Source organism: Crassostrea angulata, chromosome 7 (genome assembly GCF_025612915.1).
Source record: "Crassostrea angulata isolate pt1a10 chromosome 7, ASM2561291v2, whole genome shotgun sequence".
NCBI classification, from domain to species: domain Eukaryota; kingdom Metazoa; phylum Mollusca; class Bivalvia; order Ostreida; family Ostreidae; genus Magallana; species Magallana angulata.
The window spans coordinates 30,544,906-30,571,914 of NC_069117.1; the positions used below are offsets into that span (position 1 = coordinate 30,544,906).

Consider the following 27,009-nt stretch of genomic DNA (forward strand, 5'->3'; position numbering starts at 1 on the left):
TCTGTGTTGAGGATTTTATTTCCTGAAAAATTGTACATCAAGACTGATTTTTTTTTAAAACAAGTGTAAAAAGAATTATCATTCGATTAATGTCAAGTAAAAAATTCCCAAGATAATGTGTGAAACAAAAAATCTATTTTTACAGATTTACAAATAACAATGATAAAAGAAAGTGTCTTTCCTTGGGAGCAAAGGCTCAAATTTTAAACATTGTCCCATCCCTTTAAACTAAATCAAAATTATAATAATCTTAGTCAATCCTGTAAGTATAACAGGGTTGGCTTTTTTTAATAATGACTACAGTTTTTCTTTGACATGTAATAGATACAATAACTTCTACAATTCATCATAGGAAGAAAAACAAAAGGTGATGTTTAATTGCAAAATTGGGTACGAAGTATCACACTACATGCTACAACAGATTTAAGGTTGTACATTCCACCATAATTTTGTGTTCTAGTGTATGAAAGGTATATACATGTAACAGACAGAGTTCCAAAATTTAAAACAATACTGCAACATAAAAAAAATATGTAGAATCAAAGAAAAAATTTTTAGATACTAATTCAATAGTGTTATTAAGCTTTATCAAGTTGATAATGCTAAATTTATCAGTGTTTGGATAAAACAATGAAAAAAATATTTCATTTGAGAACCAAAAAGTATTTAAAACTCAAACGTAATTACAATTCAAAGATAAGACTGAATTGTGGGATGTATAACCTTTAACACCTATAAAGCTAAAGAGTATAATTCAATATGAAAAAAACTAAGGACAGTAAAAAAACCATGACAATTTTAAACAAAGTAGTAGCTTTTTTTTAATAGCAAGAAGGTTTCGAGGTACAACAAACTACAAAATCAAGGACACACATTTTTGATAATATTATTGTTACTGGACAATCCTTACGATGTTGTCATGGATACCAACAAAGAATTGAACCTAAGCAACTCACAGAGTCACATCAGTACGAATGCAAGTAAATTGTCTCAATGAAAACAACAAATCGTTCACTTCAAAACACATTAAAACAACAGTTTCTGGTCTTCTTTTTAATTCTAATCTGTTTCATTCAATATCTCAAGTTAATCTGAAGTAGATTTTTTTTAGACTTTAAATGTGAAAATTTAACCATTTCACTGTGATAATTATATTTAATTACGTTGAAAAAAAAAAACATGACACACACAATTGATTGTTGAAATTTTTCAGTCACTATAGATAATGACAGGCCATGGCCATGGAGAAATTCTCCGAGAAAATACGTTGACTACTTTGTTCACGTAATTTCTAAAACAAAATGATGATAAAATATTCTTCAAATCATCAAAACCTGTTCACCATGAAAAATGCAGGTATGAGGCCCTCTCTCCTATTATATGGTTTGGTTACACAGGTATTTGTTCACACAATAAGTCTAGTGGATTTACACACACAAAATAATAATATGTATATGTCATATTGGTATGCAACAACAAAAAGACTAGTAAATGAAAAATGGAGCATCAGTTCACTTGATCCTGATAAGGGATAAACATAAGTGTTAAAACTATAGAAGTAAACCATGCTTAATTTGAACAACTAATTAAAACAACATTATCAATCAGAATTGCATTATAAAATATAAAGAGTAAATCTATTAAAACTGGTATAAAGAAATAAAAATAACATTGAGATTCACTGCTTACATAAAATGAGATTCAACAAAGAAGAAACAGTGATTTCTATTATTATTTAAATTAATACTTTATTTCTCTTAAACAGAACAACAGCACTGAAATGTTCCTGTAAAACTCAAAAAAGTTACATTATGTCTGTATGAATTATGCAATAGTGTAAAAACAATATCTGGCACTAACAAACTTTTGAAATTAACAACAGCACTAACTATGGGCATGTTTATCTAGCAGTTTATCTAGAAGTTCTTAGTTTTTATATCTTAATGTCCTATAAAAATAAAGTTATTTATAATTAACAAAAATAGCACACATTATTTTTTTGTCTAAAATTCTGCCATAGAACTACCAATACAGATATCCATACCCTATTTGAGAAATCTGTGACTGAAACTCAAAACAAACATTTAGCACTAACGAAATGTAAAGTTCACTAATAATTGAAACAGCACTGTGCATTTGTATATCTAAGTAATTCTCGGTCAGCACTTCTCAAATAAAGCACTTATGGCTGATGGGTGTCCTGTGTTGTGAAGCAGTGAAGATGAAGACAAGCGACAATAGCACCTCACAAACTTACATCAATTCTAATTATTGTAAAAGTAAAGCCAAACAAATCAATTTTCTTTAAAGCACATTGTGAAGCTGGACAAAAGCAGGACATAAAGCAATAGTTGTAATGGCAAGGGGAAAGCAAGCATGAACTAAAATGGCTTCTCTATATTATGCACTGATTTATTATGCACTGATTTCCTAGTTATGGGTGTGGGAACCAGAACTCAAGTGATTTCTGCAAGGGAGAATTTGATTGGATAGACTTCATCTGCATAGTTAGGAAAAAAAAGCTTGATGTTGTAGTTGGTGCTGATTCTATAATACTGAACAATAAAGGCACAAGATGCTGTATACACCACACTGCATAATGATGTATAGTTTTCATCTGTATCCATAGTTTTCTTTTTTATGATTTTTTTTTTATCTTTCAATTGTATAACCTTTCTTTCATATTCAAATCACAAGTTTGACCATCAGAAAATGTTCACCTACATGTGGATCATGAAGCATATTATACTTTTTTTTAAAAATACACCATACATGTTCATGCTCCTAAATAGAGTATCAAGTGGAAGAATCAATTTCAAATAAGTTATCAATAATGCTTATAAATAATACATGCATGCTGATAGAAAAAATCAGATTTGCATATGATGGATGGAATTCCACAGAAGACTCTTGTTAATGAGGTATGGAAATATACAATAATCACAGTACAAGTACATGTCTTAACACATTTTCAATATACTATGTATTACAGGTATTCAAAGTCAGATTTGATTTTGGCATTTATATGGACTAAATGTCAACAAGATATGATCAAAAACATTGAATTCTATGGATTCACAACTGCCTTATAAATTCACTCATTTCACAAAGGTTTGATTTCGCAATGGAATGATTGCAAAGGACAACAGCTTTCATCTACATAAATCATTGATATACAACTTTTTTTCTACAACATTTTTGGTATATTTCAGCCCCTTGGTTTTTCAATTTTAAGAATTTTTAATTTGTTAAGTGTTATGAAAAATAAATAAAAATTGATTGCAATGCCAATGTCCTTTCAGTCGATCATTCTTTTCATATCAAAACAAATTTGGATACATTTCAGCCCATGGATTTTAATGATGTTTGGTATTACGCAAAAATAACTTTTGCATTTTCTATATCCTTATAGTCTTATTTTTAGATCAAAACCAATTGTGATAAATTTCTGCCCATAGATGGTGTTATGCAATTGTTAAATTGCACTTTCGGAATCCCTTCTGTCCTTCATTTTTATAAACTTCAAGATCAATTATTGGCTACTGGCTGAAGTGTGATTCCTATCTGTTTAAGGTATATGTAATTAAACCTTCTGGCCATCACCCTGCTCCTTGAGAGGTATCTGACACTCCTGATTGTAGCCATCCCCCATCATCTGCCTCTGAGCACGGTGCTCTTTCAGATATGGACCCCAGGTATCCAATGGCTTAGACAGGTACTTTATTAGCTGTGTAAAACAAAGAAAATATTGTGAGTGGAAGAAGTCAAATATTCAAAAAAATTATTCATTCATTGAACAGAATTTGTATTAGCTTTTGATAAGGCTCCCATGCACTTTAAATGATATCAATGTAAGAAAAATATTAGAACACGTGAATTTCATATCAATACTTTTTCATAAGCAATTATTTCGACAAAAGCTAGTTCATGATCCGAATCTACTTTTAACGGTTGCACAAATATTTAGTCACTTCTGCTCATGCACTAATTGTGAAAAGGCCCATTAAGTGGGTTTTTTTTCTTCCATTAGTACCATAGTAAATATGTATTACATTAATGGGAGTAGGAGCAATAATAAAAACAGACTAAAACACAGAATGTTACTACTCACTTCCATAAAGGTTCCGGAGAACTTCCTCCTCTCTCTGATGACCATTATGATGGCCACGATGGGGATCATGCTGATGGAGGAGATAGAGATCAGGGAGCCCACACCGTCAGCCCAGCTGGGGAACTTCATCTTGTTGTACTCCGTGGGGCTGAAGTCAATGGCCGTGAACAACAGGATGGCCTACAGAAAACAACAGAACCAGATTTGTCACGCAAATGTATACTATTGGCTCTATTTATAAAAAAAAAAAAAAAAAATTGGATCTACATGCATTAATAATAGAACAAAATTGGATCTACATTAAAGAACATCTACATTCAAAAAATGACTGTCATTTGATCTCTTCATCATTTTATTTTTTATTTGGCTCTTTTCTATGGAAAGTTGATTCCATATGTACATTTACACGCATGTGTATTATAAGCAGCAAAAGTTGAACCCCCCTCTCTAAAATAATATTACCGGTATCTTATTGGAGGAGGAGTTTCAAATATTTCAACAATGATATTTCAAAACTCACATAGGAAAATGAAAATCTAATGGGGTCTAAATCATGTGCAACATCTAAATCATCAAATGCAGCAATTAAACAACACATCTATTCATCATATTTCCTCTGCTTTCAGTCCAAATTGCTGAAATCAGGGCTGAACTGCCCTGAATCCACCTGTCTTTGACAAAACTCTTACCAACAAGGCCACAGGAGCCACAAACTTCCAGCTGTATTTCCATATGTTGCTAGGACGCGACCCCAACATCAGTTCTATGTCCGTCAAGAATCTGTCAGCACCTAGAACATGTACCATAGACATAGCTAGACACACAGATTCTGTAAGGGAGACTCGGCATTTGTACAACTTCAAATATCGATTCGACACATCAAGTAAAAGTTACATCTCATCATTGCAAGTAAATTGCATCAAATTCACTGATACATCTCGTACTAAATCAAATTTTCATTACATTTTGAAACATTCGAATATTCTTTATATCATTTGGATTTCGATAGCTGGAAATGTTAAGATATGGATATGTTCAATGGGTGTCACATTAACAACTCTTGGCCAAATGTCCAGGTGAATCTGAGCCTTGTAAACTTACCGTATACCCAAGCAATGCCAATACACTCGATCATTCCGATAAATAGCAGAGAGTAGGTGGCAGCATAGTTGTCAAAGAGTTGCAGCATATACATGCCTCCCTGTCAATGCAAAAATAAACACTAAACATCAACAGCCAGTATCATTATATTATAAAAACATTAAATCATTGATCAACATGGTTTCAGATTTTACACACCAATACACCACTGCCATACAGGATTAAGAATACATTTACATTAACTAAAATTTATGGCCTAGATTCAGATAGAGTACTTGGTGTGTCAAATTACATTGTATGCAATGATCGGAATACCTATTCATTGAGACAAAAAGTAAGAGATAAAGAACAAATTTTATTATTCCCTATTATGTCAGATATGGGACAAGGACCAGCTGTGAAGCTGTTGATATAATACTTAAGACATTTCAAGTTTTGTATCTTACAATCTCTAAATCAATACACTGAATGCCTTATTAGTAAACATTATTGGAATAAGATGATAATAGCAGTATTATCTCTATGAAATAATACTGTACTCATGAAGGTGATATTAAACAAGACCAGTCTCTTTAAGCTAAGTCTGTGTAACATGATGGGAGAAATAATGACAGAACAGACTGGGATTCAAACCCAGGTCCCCTGAATCTCTAATCAGGTGCTCTACTAAATTAGCTATTTGGCGCCAGTATTCAACCATTCTGACTATCACAACTGCACATGGAGAAACAGGAATGACATATAAAAAATTGTCTTAAGTACAGATTCATATTTAGTAATGTGCAATAGAATTGCATAGATTACATTAATTTTGTAAAATCACTCAAATAGTTCCCTAGTATTGTTGATGATAAGATGAAAACCAAATTAAAAAAATAAAAAATAAAACACCACGAATATCCATGACAAGTTCATACTCATATTTAACACAAGTAATAGTTGTAAGTATATATATATATATATATATATATATATATATATATATATATGTTTCAAACCTGAGAGCAGAAGATGAGGCCAATTAAGAAGCAGACCACTGCTATAACAACCAGTAGAATCGTCTTCCTGTATCCTTTACGACACTGTGGGAACTGATCCAACAAGGTGGTATGTACAGTAGTTGCAGTCGCAATCTACAAAAAGAAGCGAGTTCACAATCAAATCATGCTATAACGCTTGACAAAATTCCTGGAAGGAAAGTGATTACCGGTAATCAAAAGTTTAAAACAGGAAGCAAGTGAATAGATGGGATTGATGGTAAAAAAGACTTCTCGATTTCATGATGATGGCAATATTTTATTTGCAGGGTCTCTCTCATTCAAAGTATTATACAAGACCATGCACACTTGGACAATTGAATGCCACCATCAGCACATGGATATTGGATATCATTAATACTTCTATAACTTCTAGAAGATGTGTATCCTCCAAGTTGCTTTCCAAGGAGTAGAGAGCCCTCAGTTACTTATTTGAATTCTGGGTCAGAAGATGTTTTCTGTTAGAAAGGTAGTATGAAACTATCAACACCCCAAGTTAAAACTTTCAAAGTGGAGTGTCCCTCCAACAGATGAAATCACTGAATGAGACGGTCTAATGTGTACAGGGATGGATTTAACACACCTATAGTTACCTGCAGAGTTTACCTATCAATCGTCCTTGTCTGGGAAGAAATACTTTACCTGAGTTCCAAGTCCCAAGGTGATTAGCATAGCAAAGAAAAGCACAGACCACAATTGTGAAAGGGGGAGTTTTGTCACTACATCAGGGTATGCTACAAAGGCCAATCCTGCACCTGTTAAAAGGGAACCGAAAAAAATCTTGCATCAGATCCAAACTTGGCTCAATAATCATCTTCCACCCAACAACCCATTTATCATAATTCACACACTCACAAGACCTTACCCAGGCAATGTAAATTGAACCAGTGGAGGTTCATACCCATCCTTTTATAATTGATAGCGTTCCCTTGGAACACCTGTTTGAGTTGTGAGTTTGTTGAGTTATACATATTCATTTCTTGGCTTATGAGAAAACCATGATACCTTCAGTTGCCACATCTTTAATGGGTTGTTCCAGCACCTCTGCCATGTAGCCAATGATACTGAAGATGACCAAACCGGCAAAGACACTTGTGACCGAGTCCAAGACAGAAACTATGATGGCATCCCTACAAAACATAGGAATAGAAACTTCCAAGCTCTACACAAAGTACTCGTAACTCGTAGGAAATAGTTAGTGGAATTTTAACTCATTTTGTCGATCATGTACTTATGTCATATGGAGACTTACATCAAAGCATTATTGTTGAACTTGTTGTAGCTAGCCAGTGTAATGAGTCCACCCCAGCAAGGAGACAGAGAGAAAAAAATCTGCACAGCAGCATCTCCCCATACCTTCCAACAAGGGAAAACATACATTTTGTTCAACACATTGCAGTAACTGTCAGAAACAATTCAATTGTTTAGGCCAAAAACATTAATTTATTGTTTTTAAATTACAGACACCACTAATTTGAGTAATTTTTTTGCCATTTTGAATAAGAGAATAATTCAATTTTTAATTAAAATATAAAAATTGAATTATTCCCCTTTACAAATCTTACAATAAATCCATCTATAATATTTTATTCAAATATTTTTGGCCCAAGAAACTAAACATTAATTTTCATAATTTGACCTTGGGCTGGCTAAAATTAGAGTTCAACTGTTCAAGAGCTGGTTATAATTTCTTACCTGTGCCCTGCCCAGTTTATCCCACTGTGGGGTGAGGTAGTACACGATTCCGTTCATTGCTCCGGGAAGGGTCAGACCTCGGATCAGCAGGATGAGCAAAACCACGTACGGGAAAAAGGCGGTGAAGTAAACAGCCTGTAAACATCAGAGACCATTTAATCCAAAACAAGATATATAGGCAGTGCTCTTCATCACTTGTAATTTTACTGAATATAAAGAGTACATTCAGAGATCAATATTGTATATATATATACAAGAGACCCCAACCCACTTTGTAGAACAAAAATAAGTTTCAAGGCCTCACCAATTTACAGAAGGCATTCATTACATATCAACATATGAGAGACTTACTTTTCCTGATGTTTTGATGCCTTTGGCTAGACATATACAGACCAGCACCCACGCCAAAAGAAGGCAACCAACAAGTTCCCATTTGATCCCTCCAATTGTGTGAATCCCATCAGTAATGTCAAGGACACTCTGACTGTTTAAAGAAGAAGTTCATCATGAGCAACTATGCCAATATACATGTTTTTACACATATAGCTTCATTTACTATTTGACGTAATCTGTTTTCTGTTATGAATTAACATGTACATTTTCCAAGACCTGTATCTTGTGTATACTAGGTAAGGAAAATTCCTGGAAAATGTAAGTTAAAGCTATAAAATCATCTTGAACATTTCATGTCTTTGTAACAATGTTCTCGCATTTCCAATACATTGGTTTAAACTTGATCCTATTAAATAAAATATACAAAAATAATCTTCAAAGCCTACATGTAGATATTATGACAGACTAAGCATTTCTACCTACTGGAAATAGTCATCGCTGGGTGATTTGAGTTTGCTGGTGCCGTTGTAGAAAGTACAGTTCATGTAGGAGAAGTCGACCGCTGTGGCGTTAACACACTGGTTGTCACACCACGTCCCGTTGTATCGCTTACACTTCAATATCTGCACCTTCGTCTCGGTACTGCAGGCTGAGAAATCAAAAGGAAAAATCAACAGCTGTAATCAATTAATACATTAGCTTTGTGAATGTTCACAGAGCTAGTATTTAAGTGATCAAATTAATTGGATTTAATTTAATATACATGTAAGTTTACTGTGGTTTCATAAATATTCAAGGGTATCAATTTTCGTGGATGAAGTGAAAATCACAGTTTCAAGGATAGGTAAATTCTTGGCAAATGACCCTATCAATAAAAAATGCTAATAGAAATTGCACTTCGATGAACATTTAATTTCGTGGATCAACTAAACAACGAAATCCACGAAAATTGGTATTCAACGAATATTGATGAAACCACACTATCAGGTATTTTAAGTGTTTCATATTTTAATGGTGTCATTCAGGTGTCATTCAGTTCTACATTAAAATGACAAATTACATTATAATCTACACGTGTATATGTATGCATACTATCAATAACAATAATTATTTTTATTAAAATTTGATCCTTCCTTTCTAGATGAATCTAAATAAGCTATATCTCACTGTATTTCCTGCACAAAAGCGACGAGCTACACTCACAATTAGAGTGAAATTTGTTCTATTACCAGTGTGTAACATGTAACTTCATGTATTGATTAAAAGTTAATTGAATGCAATGCTTGAATTTGGACCTAATACCGATATTATAACTAATATCTAACATTTTTTAATTCTTGTCCATTATATCACATGCAAAATGAAAGCTTTCAAGTGCCAGATTTGGAGCACTTTAAAAAAATATCATGGAAATTCTGTAAAAGTCTTTTATGTTGTGTGTTTATAAAGTGCATTCAGTTCAAGAAGGACAACTCTTCCCACCTTCAGTGGCCCACTCTCCACACTCAGCCCACGGCAAATTGGCAGCAAACGAGGCGAAGAGATAATACAGTGTATAGGCGATGATCATGTTGTAGTAGATACAGATGAACACTGACACCACGAACATGGCCCAGCCAACGCCTGAAAGAGTAAACAAGCCACGTACATCATTAGCTAAGATCAGGGTATAACACACTAAGAACTCTTCTCTGTGGCTGCCAAAACAGCCTGGTGCCTTGATTACTGACAGATGGAGTTATACAGCTTTAATGATAATACATGTATTATATGCTTTGGAATGTGTCTCCCAAATGTAATCTCAATACACAATCAATTATAGGCTATCAACTTTGTGATCAGAAATACACATGTGCCAGCTGAAGTGTAAATGTGCATGCACATATGCCGCACACACTTGACAACATATTTTCTTATTGTATATGCTGAGGAAATTAATGGCTTGCCTTCACCCAATTTCTCATGATAAATTATTTTTGTACACAAAATAAAAAGCCAGAGCGTATTTTTCGTATTCTTACGACAATTAATTTTTGTGAGATAATGCATTTATAAATGTATGGCATAAAACAGAGTGGTTAACTAAAAAACATTATGATGAATAATGAGTTCATCATGTTTTAAGAAGCTCTGTTTAAACTTGATACTTTATTATATGTTCATTATAAAACGAGCTACATGTACTTGTAATTAAAGTACACAGGAATATTTTTTGTAGTTTAAGTCAAGGGTATCTATTTTGAGCCATGTTATACATGAAATATTGAATTCAAAACCTATAAACGTGTTGTCACTATTGCCTCCCTGTGGTTTTTTTAAATCAAAAATACCAGACACAAAAAATAGAGAAAAAAGAAGGAATAAGTTTGGAGCACTGCTTGCATTGTTTTGAATTTTGATCCTCATAGCGTACAAAATAGGAGAGAATAATAAGACACAGTTTGCTGCAAATAACTCTGCCTATATTAATCTAAATCTCTATAGAAACAGCTAAATAGTGCAGCCATAACAAGGCACCGTGGGCCAAATTTTAATTTCACAGTATTTACTTTATATTGCGTAAGACTCTGCAGGGTAAATTAAGTTTTTATGCAGTATCACTTCATTATGTAATACTATGTAAATAGTGCTCCACATGCAGAGTACATGTAAATACTGACTTCTGGATGTGAATTAAAGCTGATTAAATGAAATGAATAAACTCCTTAGACGTCTATAAATTTTAACCAATAATTTTTTTTATATATTACCTTTATTATTTGTTAGAAACTACCGGTACCTAAAAAACTAAAAACAAGAAAAAAGAGAAAAGGAAGTAAAAACAAGAGGCTCATTGGCTAAATCACTCATCTGAGCAACTGAAATAAATAAAACACTGTTTTCTTTGTTTTGTTGGGATCAAAAATGTACTCTATCTTTAAGTCCTTTCCCTGCAACAACATCTCTTTATAATGTCAAAGGTTTCTAGTGTGATTTTTTTTGTAAACTTCATCGTCAAAGTACCTTGCAGTTATTAATTGATGCACAAATATAATGCACTCTCCCTTTATTTTTTTCGTTGCAATTTTAATACAGTAATGCATTTCTCAACACCCCACCTTACCAGTAATTACAGCAAGATTTTTGCACCTGTAAATTTGTCAAAATATCCTGCATGTATAATTATTTCACATTTTATAACCTTCATTTTCTTCAGAAGAATTTCCTATCTGTATTTCAATGCAAACCCGTCCCCTAATCCTTCAAAGGGGCGCAAGCCCAATGACAAATAATTTCCTGCAGCCTTCTTTTTCAGCTGAGATAAAAACTCAAATACTGCAGTAAAAAAGAGGGTACTTCAATAATAAAAATTTCTTTACATTAAAGGAGTAAAAAGGTGAATAATATTTGAGTAACCGATCATAAACCCTTATCTAAATATAACACATCTCTTTAAATAAACCAGATCAAAGATTTGTAATGGAAGTAATTGGGTTACGTACAACAGGATCTAAACTGAAATAACCCCTTCAGACAACCAGGCTTATTTTACACATGTAACCGACTGTAACTTGTTTAAGCAGATTAGAATAAAGAAATAGTGTCCAATATGCTATGCTTAACTTACTTGCATGAATCTGCAAGGGACTTCACTAATATTTATCCATGTCATACATGTATATTATTAACATGACACTGAGGTGACATATTGCAGAAAATCTAACAAAATACTGTTAAATGACATCAATATCCTTTTTCATAATAAAATTGGGTCTAATAACAGTAAATAAAACCATCTATGGCTAGGTTCACATGAAAGAAAAATACTGATAACCAAAAAATAAGGGTTAAATTTTTCAATCATCTCCTGCAGGGATAGAAAATGTACAAACTGATTGAAAAATTTACTTAGAATCATTATTACAAATCAAGCAAGATCTTCCAATGTATGAATGTATACTTGCATGTACAACTAACAATAGTAAATGTATATACATTGTGTACAACTTCATTGACTTTTTACTAATAATTATCAATAATGTTCAGTATGATGAACCATTCATTCTATTGATTTTCATTGGTCAAACATTTGAAAAAACAAATAACTTTAACGATGAGTTGAGCATTTTTTTTTTTACTGCTGAAATCAAAGGGGACCCTTGAGTGGATGTATTTTTAGCGATTAGGGAATAGACAAGCCAGTTAATTCATTTACCAGTAGTTTGCATATCTAATCTACATAATCAGTGGTTGTCATCATTACAGACTAACTGATTAATAAGTAAAAAGTCTCAATGGGACAGAGGTTTCCATGTAGTCTATAGAACTGCAGGACTGAATAAAACAGGAATTCATATTTATAAAACACAGTATTGATCTACCGTGGACAGGAAAAAAAAATGCAGGGCTGTTTGTTTGTCCTTTGTCTTTAGCTAATATAAATCTGCTTAATCCGGCAAAATATTTACATACTAAATACTATCTCACACTATGCATTATTTCCTTCTTCCTGTTAAAATGAACAAGACCCATTCCATTTAAGGGTCATATTTTTACATCATACCAATCCATGAATTATGTACACAAATAGTCAGGCACACTTTGAGGAAAAGGAACCGCTGGGGTCTATCCCTATATAGTTTAAAGAACTGTGTTACAATAATACATCTACTGTTTAATTTACTACCATATACTTAATAAAACTGCAGATGACTTGATCATAATATTGAACTAAATAACAAAACAGCTTTTCTCTCATGAGAAAATTAACAAGCAAGATACAAGTCAATCCAACTTGTGTTCCTCATGCATGAGACCAACGATGAATTATCTTTGAAATCTTTGAAAATGACAACTCCTTATACTAGCTTGGCCATATAACCCAATCCTTAATCTATTGGCAGTTTGTTTTTAAACTAGAAATCCAGAGACTCAGATTGTTCCATTTGATTCAGCAAGCTACAGAATTATCCAGCCATTACTGATAAGGATTAGTGTCCCCATTCCTTGGCTTCTGATTCATCATTCTGACATAGACGAGGTGCTCCTTTTAGAACTGATGTATCTGCCACGGGTCATTACCAATCTGTTAGATTAAGCTGCTATATAGGAATGAATGGGTTGGCACCCTAAGACAGTTTCTGTAAGTTAGGCCGAAGTAATTATATCATTGTTTCTACATACAATATTTCACCATCTGGAAAATATTTACCAGTATATATTGCTCATTTATTTATTTAGAATTTCAAGATCTGTTATTCTTTTTAAGCTTACTTTTTGAAATCTTTAAAATAAGAGCAGTTCTTAGTTCTAGCTACTATCATTTTCAGTTGGTAGTTGGAAATTAATGATGGACCTTGTTAATAAGGATCAGCAAAGCACAAGTATTGACATGGTATTGATTTGCTCAGCCATACATCCTGTCTAATTATAAACTGATTTACTGAGTTAACAGTGGGTTTTTACACCTGAAATACGAGAGAATGGCATGTGGTGGGTTACATTTCATACCAGGAATTCTGCATTGCGTGTTGTTTTTAAATATATTTTCTGAAATCAATGTTCTTTATCACGCAAGATGTTTCAACTCTCAAATATCAAGAAAATTTCCCGCATAATGGTGCAACTTGGGTTTCAATTGACAGAATAACAACTGTAATGATTACCACTTTAGGACGATTTAAATTTAACAACCTAAATGTAATGAAAACAAAACACAAAAGTTGTGCCAAAAAACCCCACCCTGATGTGAAAGGACATTTACCCTAGCTGCCACATGATACAGAGAGGCGACACTTCATGGACAAGGCATTCCAATCTATCAGCTTAAATCACCAGCAAGCATCAATTAAGGTCGCTCAAGGTTTCAAAAACATGTCCTTCCAACACTTGAACTTGTTTCTATTTCTATGCTGTGACCAAAAAGTTAATGACCATGTACTACACACAAAATAAAAGCACTATAATCACATGATCAAATCTCTATTTTTGGATGCAAGAAATGAGATGAATGATCTCTAGTTTTACCTTGAAATATGAAAAGTCAAGGTCAAACAAAGCTGGTGCATGCATAAAATTCAAATATCAGACTAATATTTATAATCTTCCTTCATATACATGTACCGGTACCATATATATTTGGATATGCATTTGAAAAATATTACTGACAGTGACACAGAGACTTTAAATTTTCTGTACTGCCAGTAAAAATTAATGGTCATAGAACAAAAAAGAATATTTTGTACCCTTTGTCCAATTTCGTATTATTATACTTTCATGTTAAACATTGAAATCTGGTTGGTTTATACGCAGTTGATAATCCGTTCTATTGCCCTCAGCGTTAGCAACACACTTGGCAACAGGTAACAAAACGAATTGTTACATGCGCGTAAATTATGCGCGTACGGTTCGCGGTAGAATTCACTTCATTTCTATAAAAAGCAGTAATAATTTCTCTAAAAATAAGACATTCAGTATAATAAAATAAATAGTGCCTGTTTGGGAGGGTAACAGTTGAAATTGACACCCCTCGAAAACCACTGTCAACCGAGGGGTGTAAATTTCAACTTTTACCCTCCCAAACAGGCACTATTTATATATTATTACACTTTCATGTTAGATACTGAAATCTGATTGGTTTAGATGCAGTTGATAATCCATTCTATTACCCTCAGCATTAGCAACACACTTGGCAACTGGTAACACAACGAATTGTTGTATGTATGTAAATTATGTGCATACGGTTTGTCGTAGAATTCACATCATTCCTAAAGAGGTCAGTTAAGTCTTCATTCAGTATAGTAAAATAAATATTACCTGTTTGCGAGGGTGACAGTTGAAGTTGACACCCCTCAAAAATCGTTGTCAACCTCCATTTTGCATTGGTTGACAGTGGTTTTCTCAGGCAGGGGGTGTCAATTTCAACTGTTACCCTCCCAAACAGGCACTATTAATGACAGCTGTTTCGACTAATTTTATCGGTAAAATATTTTCCAGGGTGTGAGATCAATATGTACACTTAAATGCTTAGTATGGATAACTGATGGATGATCAGATAATTTAGAGGTATATATATCGATGAATCTGAAGAAAAAAAAAAGCAGCCTGGGGTGAGCTATCAGTTTTACAACAACTGGGATTTATAAAATTATAGAGTGATGAACTGTCTTTATATCTGAATTATCATGTCACATTTCTGACTATAGAATCCACAACTAAGATGACATTAATCTGCTATGCTTTTCATGATATTAGAACGTATTTACAAAGAAGTCCCATGATTAAAAATAATTGACACAGCATGCACATTGCTAGCAATTTGTGCCTACACAGCAGCCTACAATGTTCGTAACATTTTTGCTTTGCTGACGTGACACCAAATTAATACATTGTTTCTAGCACATTTTCTAGAAAAAATGAAAATGTCATTCTCTGCAGTTCAGCACATAGATTAACTGGATTCATGCATCTTTGACTGAAGTTACTTTTTTATGCTTGTTACCATCCATCTTCATTCCTATAACTGGTAATTCAGAGTAGCTATGCAATGACATCTCTCTCTCTCTCTCTCTCTCTCTCTCTCTCTCTCTCTCTCTCTCTCTCTCTCTTACACCAAGATTATATCTTTCTCTCTCTCTCTGTGTTATTACACTAAGATATTCTCTCTCTCTGTCTGTCTGTCTGTCTCTCTCTCTCTCTCTCTCTCTGTTATTATACCTAGAAAGACATTTTAGTTAAGAACACAACATGTCAGTTTCAAGTGTTGCAACTCTTAATCTTTCTATGCTATTTCAGTATCCATGTAGCTTAAACCAAACAGTTCTTACTTACAGTCAACCAAAATAGGCATTAACAATTTACAAAAGTCCTGGCACAGTAATACGCCATATATCACAAACATCAAAAGAAAGAAGAAACATTTTTCTCATGTTCTCTCTGCTTATAATTTAAGACTTGTACCAAGGTAGGAGATACTAAATAAATAAAATCAATTTCGGCGAATTTGAGTCTGATTATCTGGAAAACATACATATATGTAAAAGCATTTTCTTTTAAGACTTGTTGTAAGGCCCTGTGCATGGGTTTTATAAAAACATTTTTCGATATTCTTAAAAAAAAATTTTAAGAGCCAGTCTCAGCAAGCAGTTAACATTGATTTTGATACAAGATTTTGATCTGGAAAATATGACAAACAGCTGTAATATCAGACTCCAGGTTTACCCTACCAGCAAAACTTTTTTTTACAATCTTTGGAATTCTTAGAAATCCAATATGTTTTATGATAAATGGAATCTTTGTTGGAGACTAAATGCATAGTTTTTGTTATTAATTCTTACATCACATTTTGAGTAAAGATTTTGTTTTGTCATCCATTTGGCATTATTTGGACAATAATAAAATCATTACAATTCATTAGTTTTTATTTTGGGAACTGACCTAAATGTACTTAAAATAAGCCATTATGATCAGAATTAATTCCAACTCTCATGAATAAAGGACAGAGTCAGTCTGGTACACATATTAAGAAGTAAATTCAAACATGCGTCAATTATTCCGTAATACTTCAATCAGAAAACGCACAATACAATGGAAAAAGGATGGCTAAAGAGTTGAATGTCACTATATATACATAATCCGCTCTGCATTACCGGATAAGGCTTTCTAAATGAGGTCATTGTGAGTTCAAAAGAGCAGAAGTAAAAGTATACTTGTACTCACCTTGAAATATGGGGGATGCTCTCCACACCCTCACGACTCCGGCACTGGCGTACTGACCAAGGGACAGCTCCATGAACACCAGGGGGATACCAGTGATGAACAGCATAATAACGAATGGAATCAAAAATGCTCCTGTCAACAACAAAATCAAAAAAATTATCAAAACATGAATTAATCTATTGTGTCAATACAGGTTTAAAACTTCACTTTTATTTTTTGGGTGTTAGATGTGCAGATGAGAATCCGATTGTCTAAGTGTGACTGTGATTTTGAAATTGGGAGATATGGGTCATTTAGAACTATCAGAAACTAGAAATAAGACCTAGGGCCTTGGAGAACATGATGAAATATCTTAAAAAGTTAATTCGACACGAAAAAAATGAAAAAAATTGAGGAATACTGAAGAAAAGTTGATCTGGAAGGTTAAGGTCAGAAAACCATTCATACTGTGGGATAAGTAGGAGAAATTCTATGACAAAATTACACTTGTTGGTCTTTTTATATATTAATGGGAGATTAAAAACAAACAGTACGGCCAGTGATATCTGCAGTGACTGCATGCATTATAGACATTTATAATATTTAATATTTGACTATTAGGGTTCATAAAATTACCAGTATAACTACTTCACAAATACATTTCACTTTAAATACACAAGAAAACATTGGACATAAAGGCATCAATTGATTTTTGATGGCCTTCAACTTGGGACAGAATTTGCCAGAAAGACAAAGAGCTGTCAATGGCAGCACTAATCCACCCATGTGATATTTCCATGTGCCTCGATCTATGAACCTCTCTACAGAAGGAGTCAGAGTAAGAATGTATTACAACTACATCATGTTTATACATCAGTAGAATATTATATAACCACTGGTACTAGAAGTGACATGAAGTGATGAGATGCCTTGTGAAGAACTCATTAATTTACAGGAGTCTGGGGAGCACCATAGTATCAATATCAGTCAGCTTACTGTCAACAGATAAAAAAACGACTGCATTTTCACTCTTCACCATCTATAACCACAACCTGTTAGGCTGTAGGCTATAAATATACTAACCTGCTCCATTCCTGTAGCAGACATAGGGAAACCTCCACACATTCCCAAGTCCAACGGCATAGGATAAACAGGACAGAACAAAGTCCAGTTTCCGAGACCAGTTCCCTCTCTCATGGTTTTCATCTCCGCTAGAGTCTGATCCGTTGCTCATGGCGCTGGTTTTGTCGTTTGACATTGTGGTTCTGCTATGTTAAACAACGTAAATGGGTTGAGGGCTGAAATGTAATTTATGAGGACAGATTCATTTAAAAACTTGCCCATTGTTTCTGCTTTGCATCTAAATAATATCCTGACCTCATTATTGTATGCATGCATGTGAACAACATAAAATGTTAAACGCACAAAAATAAGGTCTTTTGTAAACAAAAAACAGCATGAATTGAATGATAGAATGCTCTACAACGATACTTGTTATTTTTGCACAGTCCAATTAATCTTCAGTAAGGGGTCTTGTTCCATAATTGATTTAAATGGGTAAATTTATCTATCCCTGATAACATAGATTAGCAAAATTTGAAAATATGCTGTACTGCACCATCGCCATTCTTACATGTATCTGACACTAACATTTTGATGAAAGTACATGTAAGTACAAAATCATTATAATAGGTACTGATATGACATGCAGCTTCTTGCATATCAGATTTCTTAGGGTGTAGGTGTCTTTCAAGCTGGGGGAGGCCAAGGGGAGGGGGGGTCCCAGAGGCCTAATTTCAGTTAATTTACTATGAGCATGATGAGGACTTCGTGGATTTTCCTTTTGGACTGTGGTCTGGACCCTCTTAACCCCCACCCCTTCCCTAGACCCAACAAACTGTATGTAATCTACCACCATTATTTAGTCTGCATATAACCATTTGATCAAAATTGATTGAAATACTGACCTATGAAAAAAAAATAAGATATCGAAAGAAATGTTGTTATTTGTGTTAGTTTGCTATTATATTTTGTGTGTCATCAATAAGTTGTTTTTGGGTGTTTTTTTTTTTGGGGGGGGGGGTGTTGGAAGGGTAGTTGTTTACAGAATCACATGTTTTACTAATGGGCCCTAAATTAATTAATTGGCTAAACAGGCTGTACATCATATATTCATAATCACCTTTTTTCATTTTAAATAATCAGTTATATTTTTTTTATTAAAGTGTATATAAAGACTTTTTTCCAGCAGTATGGGGTTTTTTTTTAACTACAATAAAAAAAACTGCAAATAATTCATCGCCAAAACGTCTTTATACGCTAAACCACATCAGCGGATAAGCATGATGGAGGCAAACTAACATCAACACCATTAAGCTACTTGCGCTGCACATGGTATATCCACGCTTCTATAATAAAGGCAATGCGCGGTCTATAATCACTGTACAATGAATATTACTCCAGAAAACGGGATATTTAATCAGTTGACTCTTTGGAAGTTTTGTTTAATCAATAAACAATAAAACAAAACCGAATCAAAGTAAAAATACTATGCCTTTGTTGATTATCTCACGGATTGATTATGGAATGAGCATGTGCGTTTAACACGTTCAAAGGGATGTTCATATCTTTCATTGTTCTTGGTTTAATCTTTAAGTTTTTAAAGTAAGCTTTGAATGAATGAATTTAACACTCATCAAGTTCGTTTTAAAGTTGTCATTAAAATTATTTTTACTGGCTTGGGAAAGACGAAAAACTACAAAACATGGGTAAAAAATTTCCACTTACTTCTTCCCGATTTCCCGTTACAATCAACCTAGCGCGCAAGATTTATTTTACGGATTGCTTTTCGGCAAAACGAAAATGCTACAGTGTCTGGAAATACACGCTATTTCTCTTGAAGGCACTCGTTTACGCTGTACCTCATTATTATTTTTTAGTAAGTAAAGAGTAGAAGTGTGCTTATCTGTGTATAATATACAGGTAAATCTGATAGACACGCTTGAATAAACACTCGAAAGATAAAGGGCCACGGCCATGTACCGTACATTCAGTTGTAAAAAAAAAAATCACTGTGACAATATTGTCAAACCCCAGAAGAGAATGTATTTTTAATTTCAAATCTAACTTTCAATTTAAGTACGTTTGAATTATGTAATTATTCAATATTATTACTACCTTCGATTGTAAACACGTGCACTGATTTTTTTAAATGAATGATAATATTAAATTAACCGTCTGAAGACCCAATAAAATGATCTATAACGTTTACCGTATTTATGATTTCAATATTTTATCAAAATCACGACATCCCAATTTTTGCATTATCTTCATGTCTGTTGATAGACAGAAGCAAAATACATGTACTAACATTAAAAAAAACATTTTGATTCCTTTTTGGACAGAACAGAGACATAAATAACATAACAAAACAATAACATAAATAATGTTATTTGTGTCTCTGGACAGAATGACAATATTTCTTGCGCCAAAAACGCAATTTACAAGGTTGGGCTTTTGTATGAACATCAACCCCAATTTACTCATTACAGGAATGTTTTGTAAGTCTTCGATCCGACGGAGGACATTTCTGAAGAGGTGAAAAGTTTACTCAACTGAAGAAAAATATCAGGTTACAGGTTTAAAAAATGCAGTGACGACAAGGGACTACAACAAAGACCTCTCTCTCTCTCTCTCTCTCTCTCTCTCTCTCTCTCTCTCTCTCTCTCTCTCTCTCTCTCTCTCTCTCTCTCTCTCTCTCTCTCTCTCTTCTCTCTCTCTCTTTCTCTCTCTCTCTCTCTCTCTCTCTCTCTCTCTCTCTCTCTCTCTCTCTCTCTCTCTCTCTCTCTCTCTCTCTGAATTCCGTTGACCCCCCCCCCCCGCAAACCACAACAACTTGCGCATTTCCCGTCTCGATATGAAGACAGGAAAATGGGGTCATGTTTTCATATTGTTAACAATTGAGTTATGATATATGTAATCTCCCTGTCTCTGTCTGTCTGTCTGTCCGTCCGACCCTCCCTCTCTCTCTCTCTCTCTCTCTCTCTCTCTCTCTCTCTCTCTCTCTCTCTCTCTCTCTCTCTCTCTTAGGCATCGCGTATCTAATAGTGAGTTGACATAGCTCTAAATGTGTTAAATGCACGATTGCATGATTATCCATGATGGAATCTAATTAAAATTAAAAGTGTAAACCCGCCCCTCTACGATAGCGTATAACGTACATGTATCTATAAATAAAACTAATTTTTTATTAGATTGTTCATTATGAGCTCGAGGATACGCATATTCAATAAAATGAATAATCGATATGTTAATGTCATGTTTAAGCCGATAGCTGGATAAATTAAAAGCTATACCAACTTTGTCAGCAATTAGAACCATTTTAACAAGACCTTGGACTTTCAGTGGGGTATAGCTATCTATTTCCTTCATCAAAACAAGTTAAAAATGACGCGGGTTCAAGCGAAATATGCAACGATTGCTTAGTCTTAACTCAAACACCAGACAAATCTTGTTGATTTCAAAGAGCCATGACAGAGTGGCCAGCGATGAAATAGACAGACCTACGTCACATTGCTATTTGACACAACTACACAAAGTCCAAGCTCTTGTTAAAATGGTTCTAACTATACTTTTTATGTTACTAGAGGTTTTCACTTCGTTCTAAAACGTTTAATATCGATTTAAACAATTTGATTGAGTATAGGCCTCATTATGTATGCACACAGATGTGTTTCAGGGGCAAATCAGGTCAAATCGATCCGAAATCTAAGACGCACGTGGAGGACTACATGTATATCCCGGACAGAAAAAAGATAGGCTGCATATGATATTGAGAATGGGATGACAATAGTGTTTTATTTAACAATAAAATGCTTTCTTTGGTAATTCATTCGGGATATGAAGGTAGCGACATTGCAGAAAAAATACATAACCCGCGTTAGCGGTAACGCGGGTTATGTATATTTTTTCTGCAATGATCGCTACCTTCATAACCCGAATGAATCATCAAAGAAAGCATTTTATTGTTTATATCTTAAACATCTTTCTTTTAGCTGACTGATAAATTGATTATGAAAAGTAAGTAAAATTCACTAAATTACTGTTAATGTACGTAAGTACGTTAGCTAAAAGAAACAGCCAAATCGTCTCCTGTGAGACTTTGAGTCCGACATCGTCATGATTAGTTCGTGCAGTCCATGATTTTTCCTAGGTCGCTATAGGTTTGGACCAATCGATAAACAGGGCGTGTCGATATCTGTCCTGTCATTTTCTTGTCAGTTTCAGCTGCTGTAGATTTCGACCAATCGATAAACGGGGCGTGTAGATTTCAGTCTGGCTGTTTCTATACAGCTATGAATTAAATATAAGTTTCCGTAAGAAATAGAGGGAACAATACTTGGTAGATGTAAATATATAAAATTTACCTTTTACAAAAAGGGGGAAAAGCAATGAGCGAGAAATGCTGAATACAAAAACCGATACTCTCACGGTCATTTCAAATAAGAATACTAGTACCCCACTCTATCCCCACCCCACCCACCCCCACCCCCCCTTTCAAAAGGGAAAATCAAACGAAGATAACAAGCGATCTGGAAAGCTACATGAAACAATATTAACAAACATATTGTGTAGTAACACATTTTCTCCTATTACGACGAATTATCTTACAAGCTGTATATATATCCACACAAATTTATCAATGTGCGGATTCTAATCAATGAAAGAACGTGTAAATTACTTTGGGATAACTTGGTGAACATTTGAAAATCTCTTACCTAATATGGCTTAGAACTTCCAAATATGGCGAAACCCAAGGTCCAAATATGGGAGATACGAGCGACACGTGCTCCCTTATTAGGGAGAAATCGATGTGCGCATGACATCACGTGGCAAGTTGATGTGATATTGCATCATGCACACTAGGTAAATTGATCAGGTTTAATACGAAATAAACCAAATGTCTATGTTATATGCGTATTGTTGAGATTTTTGAAAAATATCTTTTTGTGAAATAAAACCTCAAGGTTTATTTTTATATAGTGATGAAAACATGATTCGGGCACGAGATTCGTTCGTCCTTGAGAATGCACGCATGATTAAATACGATATCTGTCTAAACTGTATATCCATATACCAAGCGCAGATCTTGAGGGGGGATCGGGAGGGGGACCGGCCCCTGAAAAATTCAAATTTCTTAATTTTACATTTTTAAATTACCAAAAATATGACTTGGCCCCCCTTCCCCGGCAAACTCAATAATTATCCCTCGGAACCAACACCCTCCCCTGGCCTAAAAAAAATCTGCATATATATACTCCATTCAAAATGGGGGGTATTTAAATGAATTAAATTTTATTTTCATATAGGTAGGTAAGAATTTTTTTTGAACTATGAGTATACCTCCCCCCCCCCCCCCCCCCCCCCCGATAAGGATTTTCATGATTTTGGGAATAAGGGTTTCGTTTTGTTTTGTTTTGTTTGGCTTGTCAAGATTTCTGAGGATTAGTCTAACCCCCCCCCCCCTTTTAATTTGCTTACGACGCCACTGATGCAATCTGTCGAAATACAAATTAAGATAAACGTGCAATTGTGTACTAAACTTTATATAAATGGACGGAACAGTTGCTCATTGTTTAATGTGATAAAAAAATATGGTTTCCCTCATTATTGCAGAAACTAATTTAACATTCACACTCGGTAACACCGTCACACGGTAATTCACGTGCACTTTTTCTACATGCATCTTAATTTGGTCTTTAATTTCAATTTTAAATTTATGTCCAGATTTTTTAGAAGTCTTAACTGATGAATGCGGTTTACTCTACCTTTCTTTATTATTCACCTCAATTCAAGCATCCGATAGATCTTTTTTTGTTTACTTAGTTGGCTTAAAAATAAACCATACACGCGACAATATTTTTTTGTTTTATAAATTCTTACATATTTAAATTTTTTTCAGTTATTTTTCATGCATGTAAGTAAATTAAGCATATATTCTCACAATTTTTAACGTTGATAGCATAAAAAAATATCATGAGATTGTGTACATGAGCAGGTTTTAAGACATCGTTTCCTTAGAACGACGTGCAATTTGCGATTTTCGCCCAAAAGAAGACACAGAAAAAAGATACATACAATGAGACGTAATAAAACGTCCATATAATTAGATAACAAAATCCCACAATTACCACATAATTAAGGCATTTATTATACATGTAACTGCATGTACATTTATGAACTGGGAAAATGATTCAATGGAACGTACATGTAGAAAGCAGCTCGTGAAATTATTCGAAAAAAAACTCGCATGCAGATCATTAGTTTAAAGATGAGAGGAAATTTGCATCCCGATTGTGGGTGTGTGCATTAATCGTACACATATTTAATACGTATATACTAGTATAAGTAAGAGAAGTAAGGACAATGAAAGATAACTCTTACAATATCGATCATCTGTATTTAAAATGGTTTAAGGAATTTGAATGATCATATGCGGATAGGTCGCGTGGATTTCAGTCATGTCAGTTTCTACATGAATTGTAAAGCTTTTTTACATACATATGTTTACCTTTTTCATTGTCCTTGTCTGTGATAACACAACGAATCGATTTTGTAATGTAGTGTCCAATAAATTAAAATGACATATTTTGGGGCGCAAGTTAAAAGCGGGGTTTGCATGATTAAAAGAAATGAAATTGAATAAATTAGTGAATATGCTAATATTTAATCTAGCAATTGCTAAAAATTGTATAAATATACATATATAAGTAATAAGGAATCGTTCTCTGAATATTACGAGATGATAATTTTGGTGGGGGCGTGATCAAATCTAACATAGAACACTTCGGGCTTAATTTACCAATAAAATCAAATTTATGGATAATTTTGTACGTATGTGTCATGTTAGCCAGTAAATGTCATAAACAAAAACATGTAAAACGTGTAAGAGCACGATAATTAGTACCGTAAGTATTAGCACGATAAATATTACAATAGGCAGCGGCACGATAATACTAGTATTACAGTAGACAGCAGCAGGATAAATATTACATGCAGTAGACAGTATAGCACGATAATATTATAGTAGGCAGTAGCACGATAATACTAGTATTACAGTAGGCAGCAGCACGATAATACTAGTATTACAGTAGACAGCAGCACGATAAATATTACAGTAGACAGTATAGCACGATAATATTACAGTAGGCAGTAGCACGATAAATATTACAGTAGGCAGCAGCACGATAATACTAGTATTACAGTAGACAGCAGCAGGATAAATATTACAGTAGACAGTATAGCACGATAATATTACAGTAGGCAGCAGCACAATAATACTAGTATTACAGTAGGCAGCAGCACGATAATACTAGTATTACAGTAGACAGCAGCAGGATAAATATTACAGTAGACAGTATAGCACGATAATATTACAGTAGGCAGTAGCACGATAAATATTACAGTAGGCAGCAGCATGATAAATATTACAGTAGACAGCAGCACGATAAATATTACAGTAGACAGTATAGCACGATAATATTGCAGTAGGCAGTAGCATGATAAATATTACAGTAGACAGTATAGCACGATTAATATAAAGGTAGACAGTATAGCACGATAATATTACAGTAGGCAGTAGCACGAAAAATATTACAGTAGACAGTAGCACGATGAATATCATAGGCGTTGGAATCATTTCTTCAAAGTTGGACATAACTAGTTTTTTTCTTGCTTGTAAAAATTTCTGATGAGTCTAGCCCCCCCCCCTTTCAATTTGCCTCCGACGCCAGTGACAATCATGGTGCAATAGGTATAGCAGCACCATCAATATCAATATAGGCAGTAGCATGTTAAACTTAAAAGGTTACATCTGGTACTATATAGGATGCAACCGATACCATCTCAATAAAGGTCACAGCTATAGTACAACAATAAAGCACGATTTCAATGCATTTTTTTTAATAATTTTCTCTGCACCAGAGACTTTTTCTCGAAACCAGTATGCCTGATTTACTCGTTGTCAGCATACGTATCTGTGACAGGTGTGGAAAGTTTCCGTAACACTTTGGCCAAGTCATATATAATGAAATAAAATCTGAATCATCCATGCAAGTCATGGTTTTGTTCACATTTTGAATGTTGAAAAGAAAATTTCATTTTTGGACCTAAAACGAATGTGAGAAACGCCACTGAGGAACTTAACATTCATGTTCAAGACATTTTAGCAGGTAAAAGAAATAGCTTGAAACTGGACTTTTACCAGTATATTGAACCAATGTTGACAAACACATAACACGAGCCTTGTTTACATAACCAAATTGTGAGTCTTACATCTTCGACTGACACTCAAATTTTGAGTGGACATTAGATATGCATTACTATAAAGAATTTTAAACAATAAAAATAGAAATTTTAAAATTAAATTTTCAAAATTGTGCATACCCCTTTGAAACGAGTCAAATACTTAAAAATTAAATAACACGAAGGAAATAATGAAAGAAGCATATGACATATCTGCCACGTGAATACCTGTGCGGATCAAGAAATTTTTCAAGAGGGGGGCGAGGGATAATTTTGTTCGCCAAGGCCTTCTTTTGCCAACTTTACTTTGTGAAGTTCATATGGTTGAATTTTCCCGAGGGAGGGGTACGGATCTATCTCACCCCCTCTCGTCAGGTCTTACTCATCATATACTATTCATTATTCGAGATTTTTCTAAATCAACTGCGACATTAGTATATTATAGTTTTAAAAGCCCTCGTCGTGGTTTCTTTGATAAAATCAACAAAAAATCTGGACATCATTTCGGTCTTTACAGTCAATAGATCATGCACTGCTAAGGTATGCCCTTCCACAGATCATTATTCTTGTTTCTTTGAATTACACAAGTACTTTCATTATTTTAGATCACACAGATACTGTAATTTAAAATATTCAGAAGAGTAACTTTCCAACAGTAAATTTACACAGAAAACAATGCTGACTGACAAGATGCATGACAGCAAAAGAATATCAATGTCTATCAGTTTACGCACCTCGTATTTGTTAGTCCTC

General features: G+C 34.0%; 1 protein-coding gene across 3 annotated transcripts; it reads right to left on the minus strand.

The window, feature by feature from the left end:
• Positions 1–27,009, minus strand: LOC128192895 (sodium- and chloride-dependent glycine transporter 2-like). 3 transcript variants are annotated; one of them, XM_052865933.1, is made up of 15 exons: positions 26,991–27,009; positions 18,037–18,251; positions 16,975–17,106; positions 9,760–9,900; positions 8,761–8,926; positions 8,296–8,428; positions 7,945–8,079; positions 7,502–7,605; positions 7,255–7,379; positions 6,892–7,004; positions 6,211–6,345; positions 5,213–5,312; positions 4,801–4,901; positions 4,112–4,291; positions 1–3,727 (listed from the first exon to the last, which is right to left on the minus strand). In XM_052865933.1, exons 2-15 carry the CDS (start codon positions 18,209–18,211, stop codon positions 3,584–3,586), a joined length of 1,884 nt encoding a protein of 627 aa, XP_052721893.1. In that variant the 5' UTR covers positions 18,212–18,251; positions 26,991–27,009; the 3' UTR covers positions 1–3,583. The 3 variants fall into 3 exon arrangements, with proteins under 3 accessions (XP_052721893.1, XP_052721892.1, XP_052721891.1); XM_052865932.1 differs by lacking the exon at positions 26,991–27,009 and adding an exon at positions 22,731–22,855; XM_052865931.1 differs by lacking the exon at positions 26,991–27,009 and adding an exon at positions 19,741–19,889.

What these genes read in the sequence shown, in the direction of transcription:
- LOC128192895 (XM_052865933.1), bottom strand. Translation starts at nt 18,211, where the DNA reads ATGTCAAACGACAAAACCAGCGCCATGAGCAACGGATCAGACTCTAGC. An exon ending in TGGCATTGCTTGGGTATACG is followed by an intron (nt 4,902 to 5,212) that starts GTAAGTTTACAA and finishes TACATGTTCTAG; the next exon opens with GTGCTGACAGATTCTTGACG. An exon ending in TCTCCGGAACCTTTATGGAA is followed by an intron (nt 3,728 to 4,111) that starts GTGAGTAGTAAC and finishes TGTTTTACACAG; the next exon opens with CTAATAAAGTACCTGTCTAA.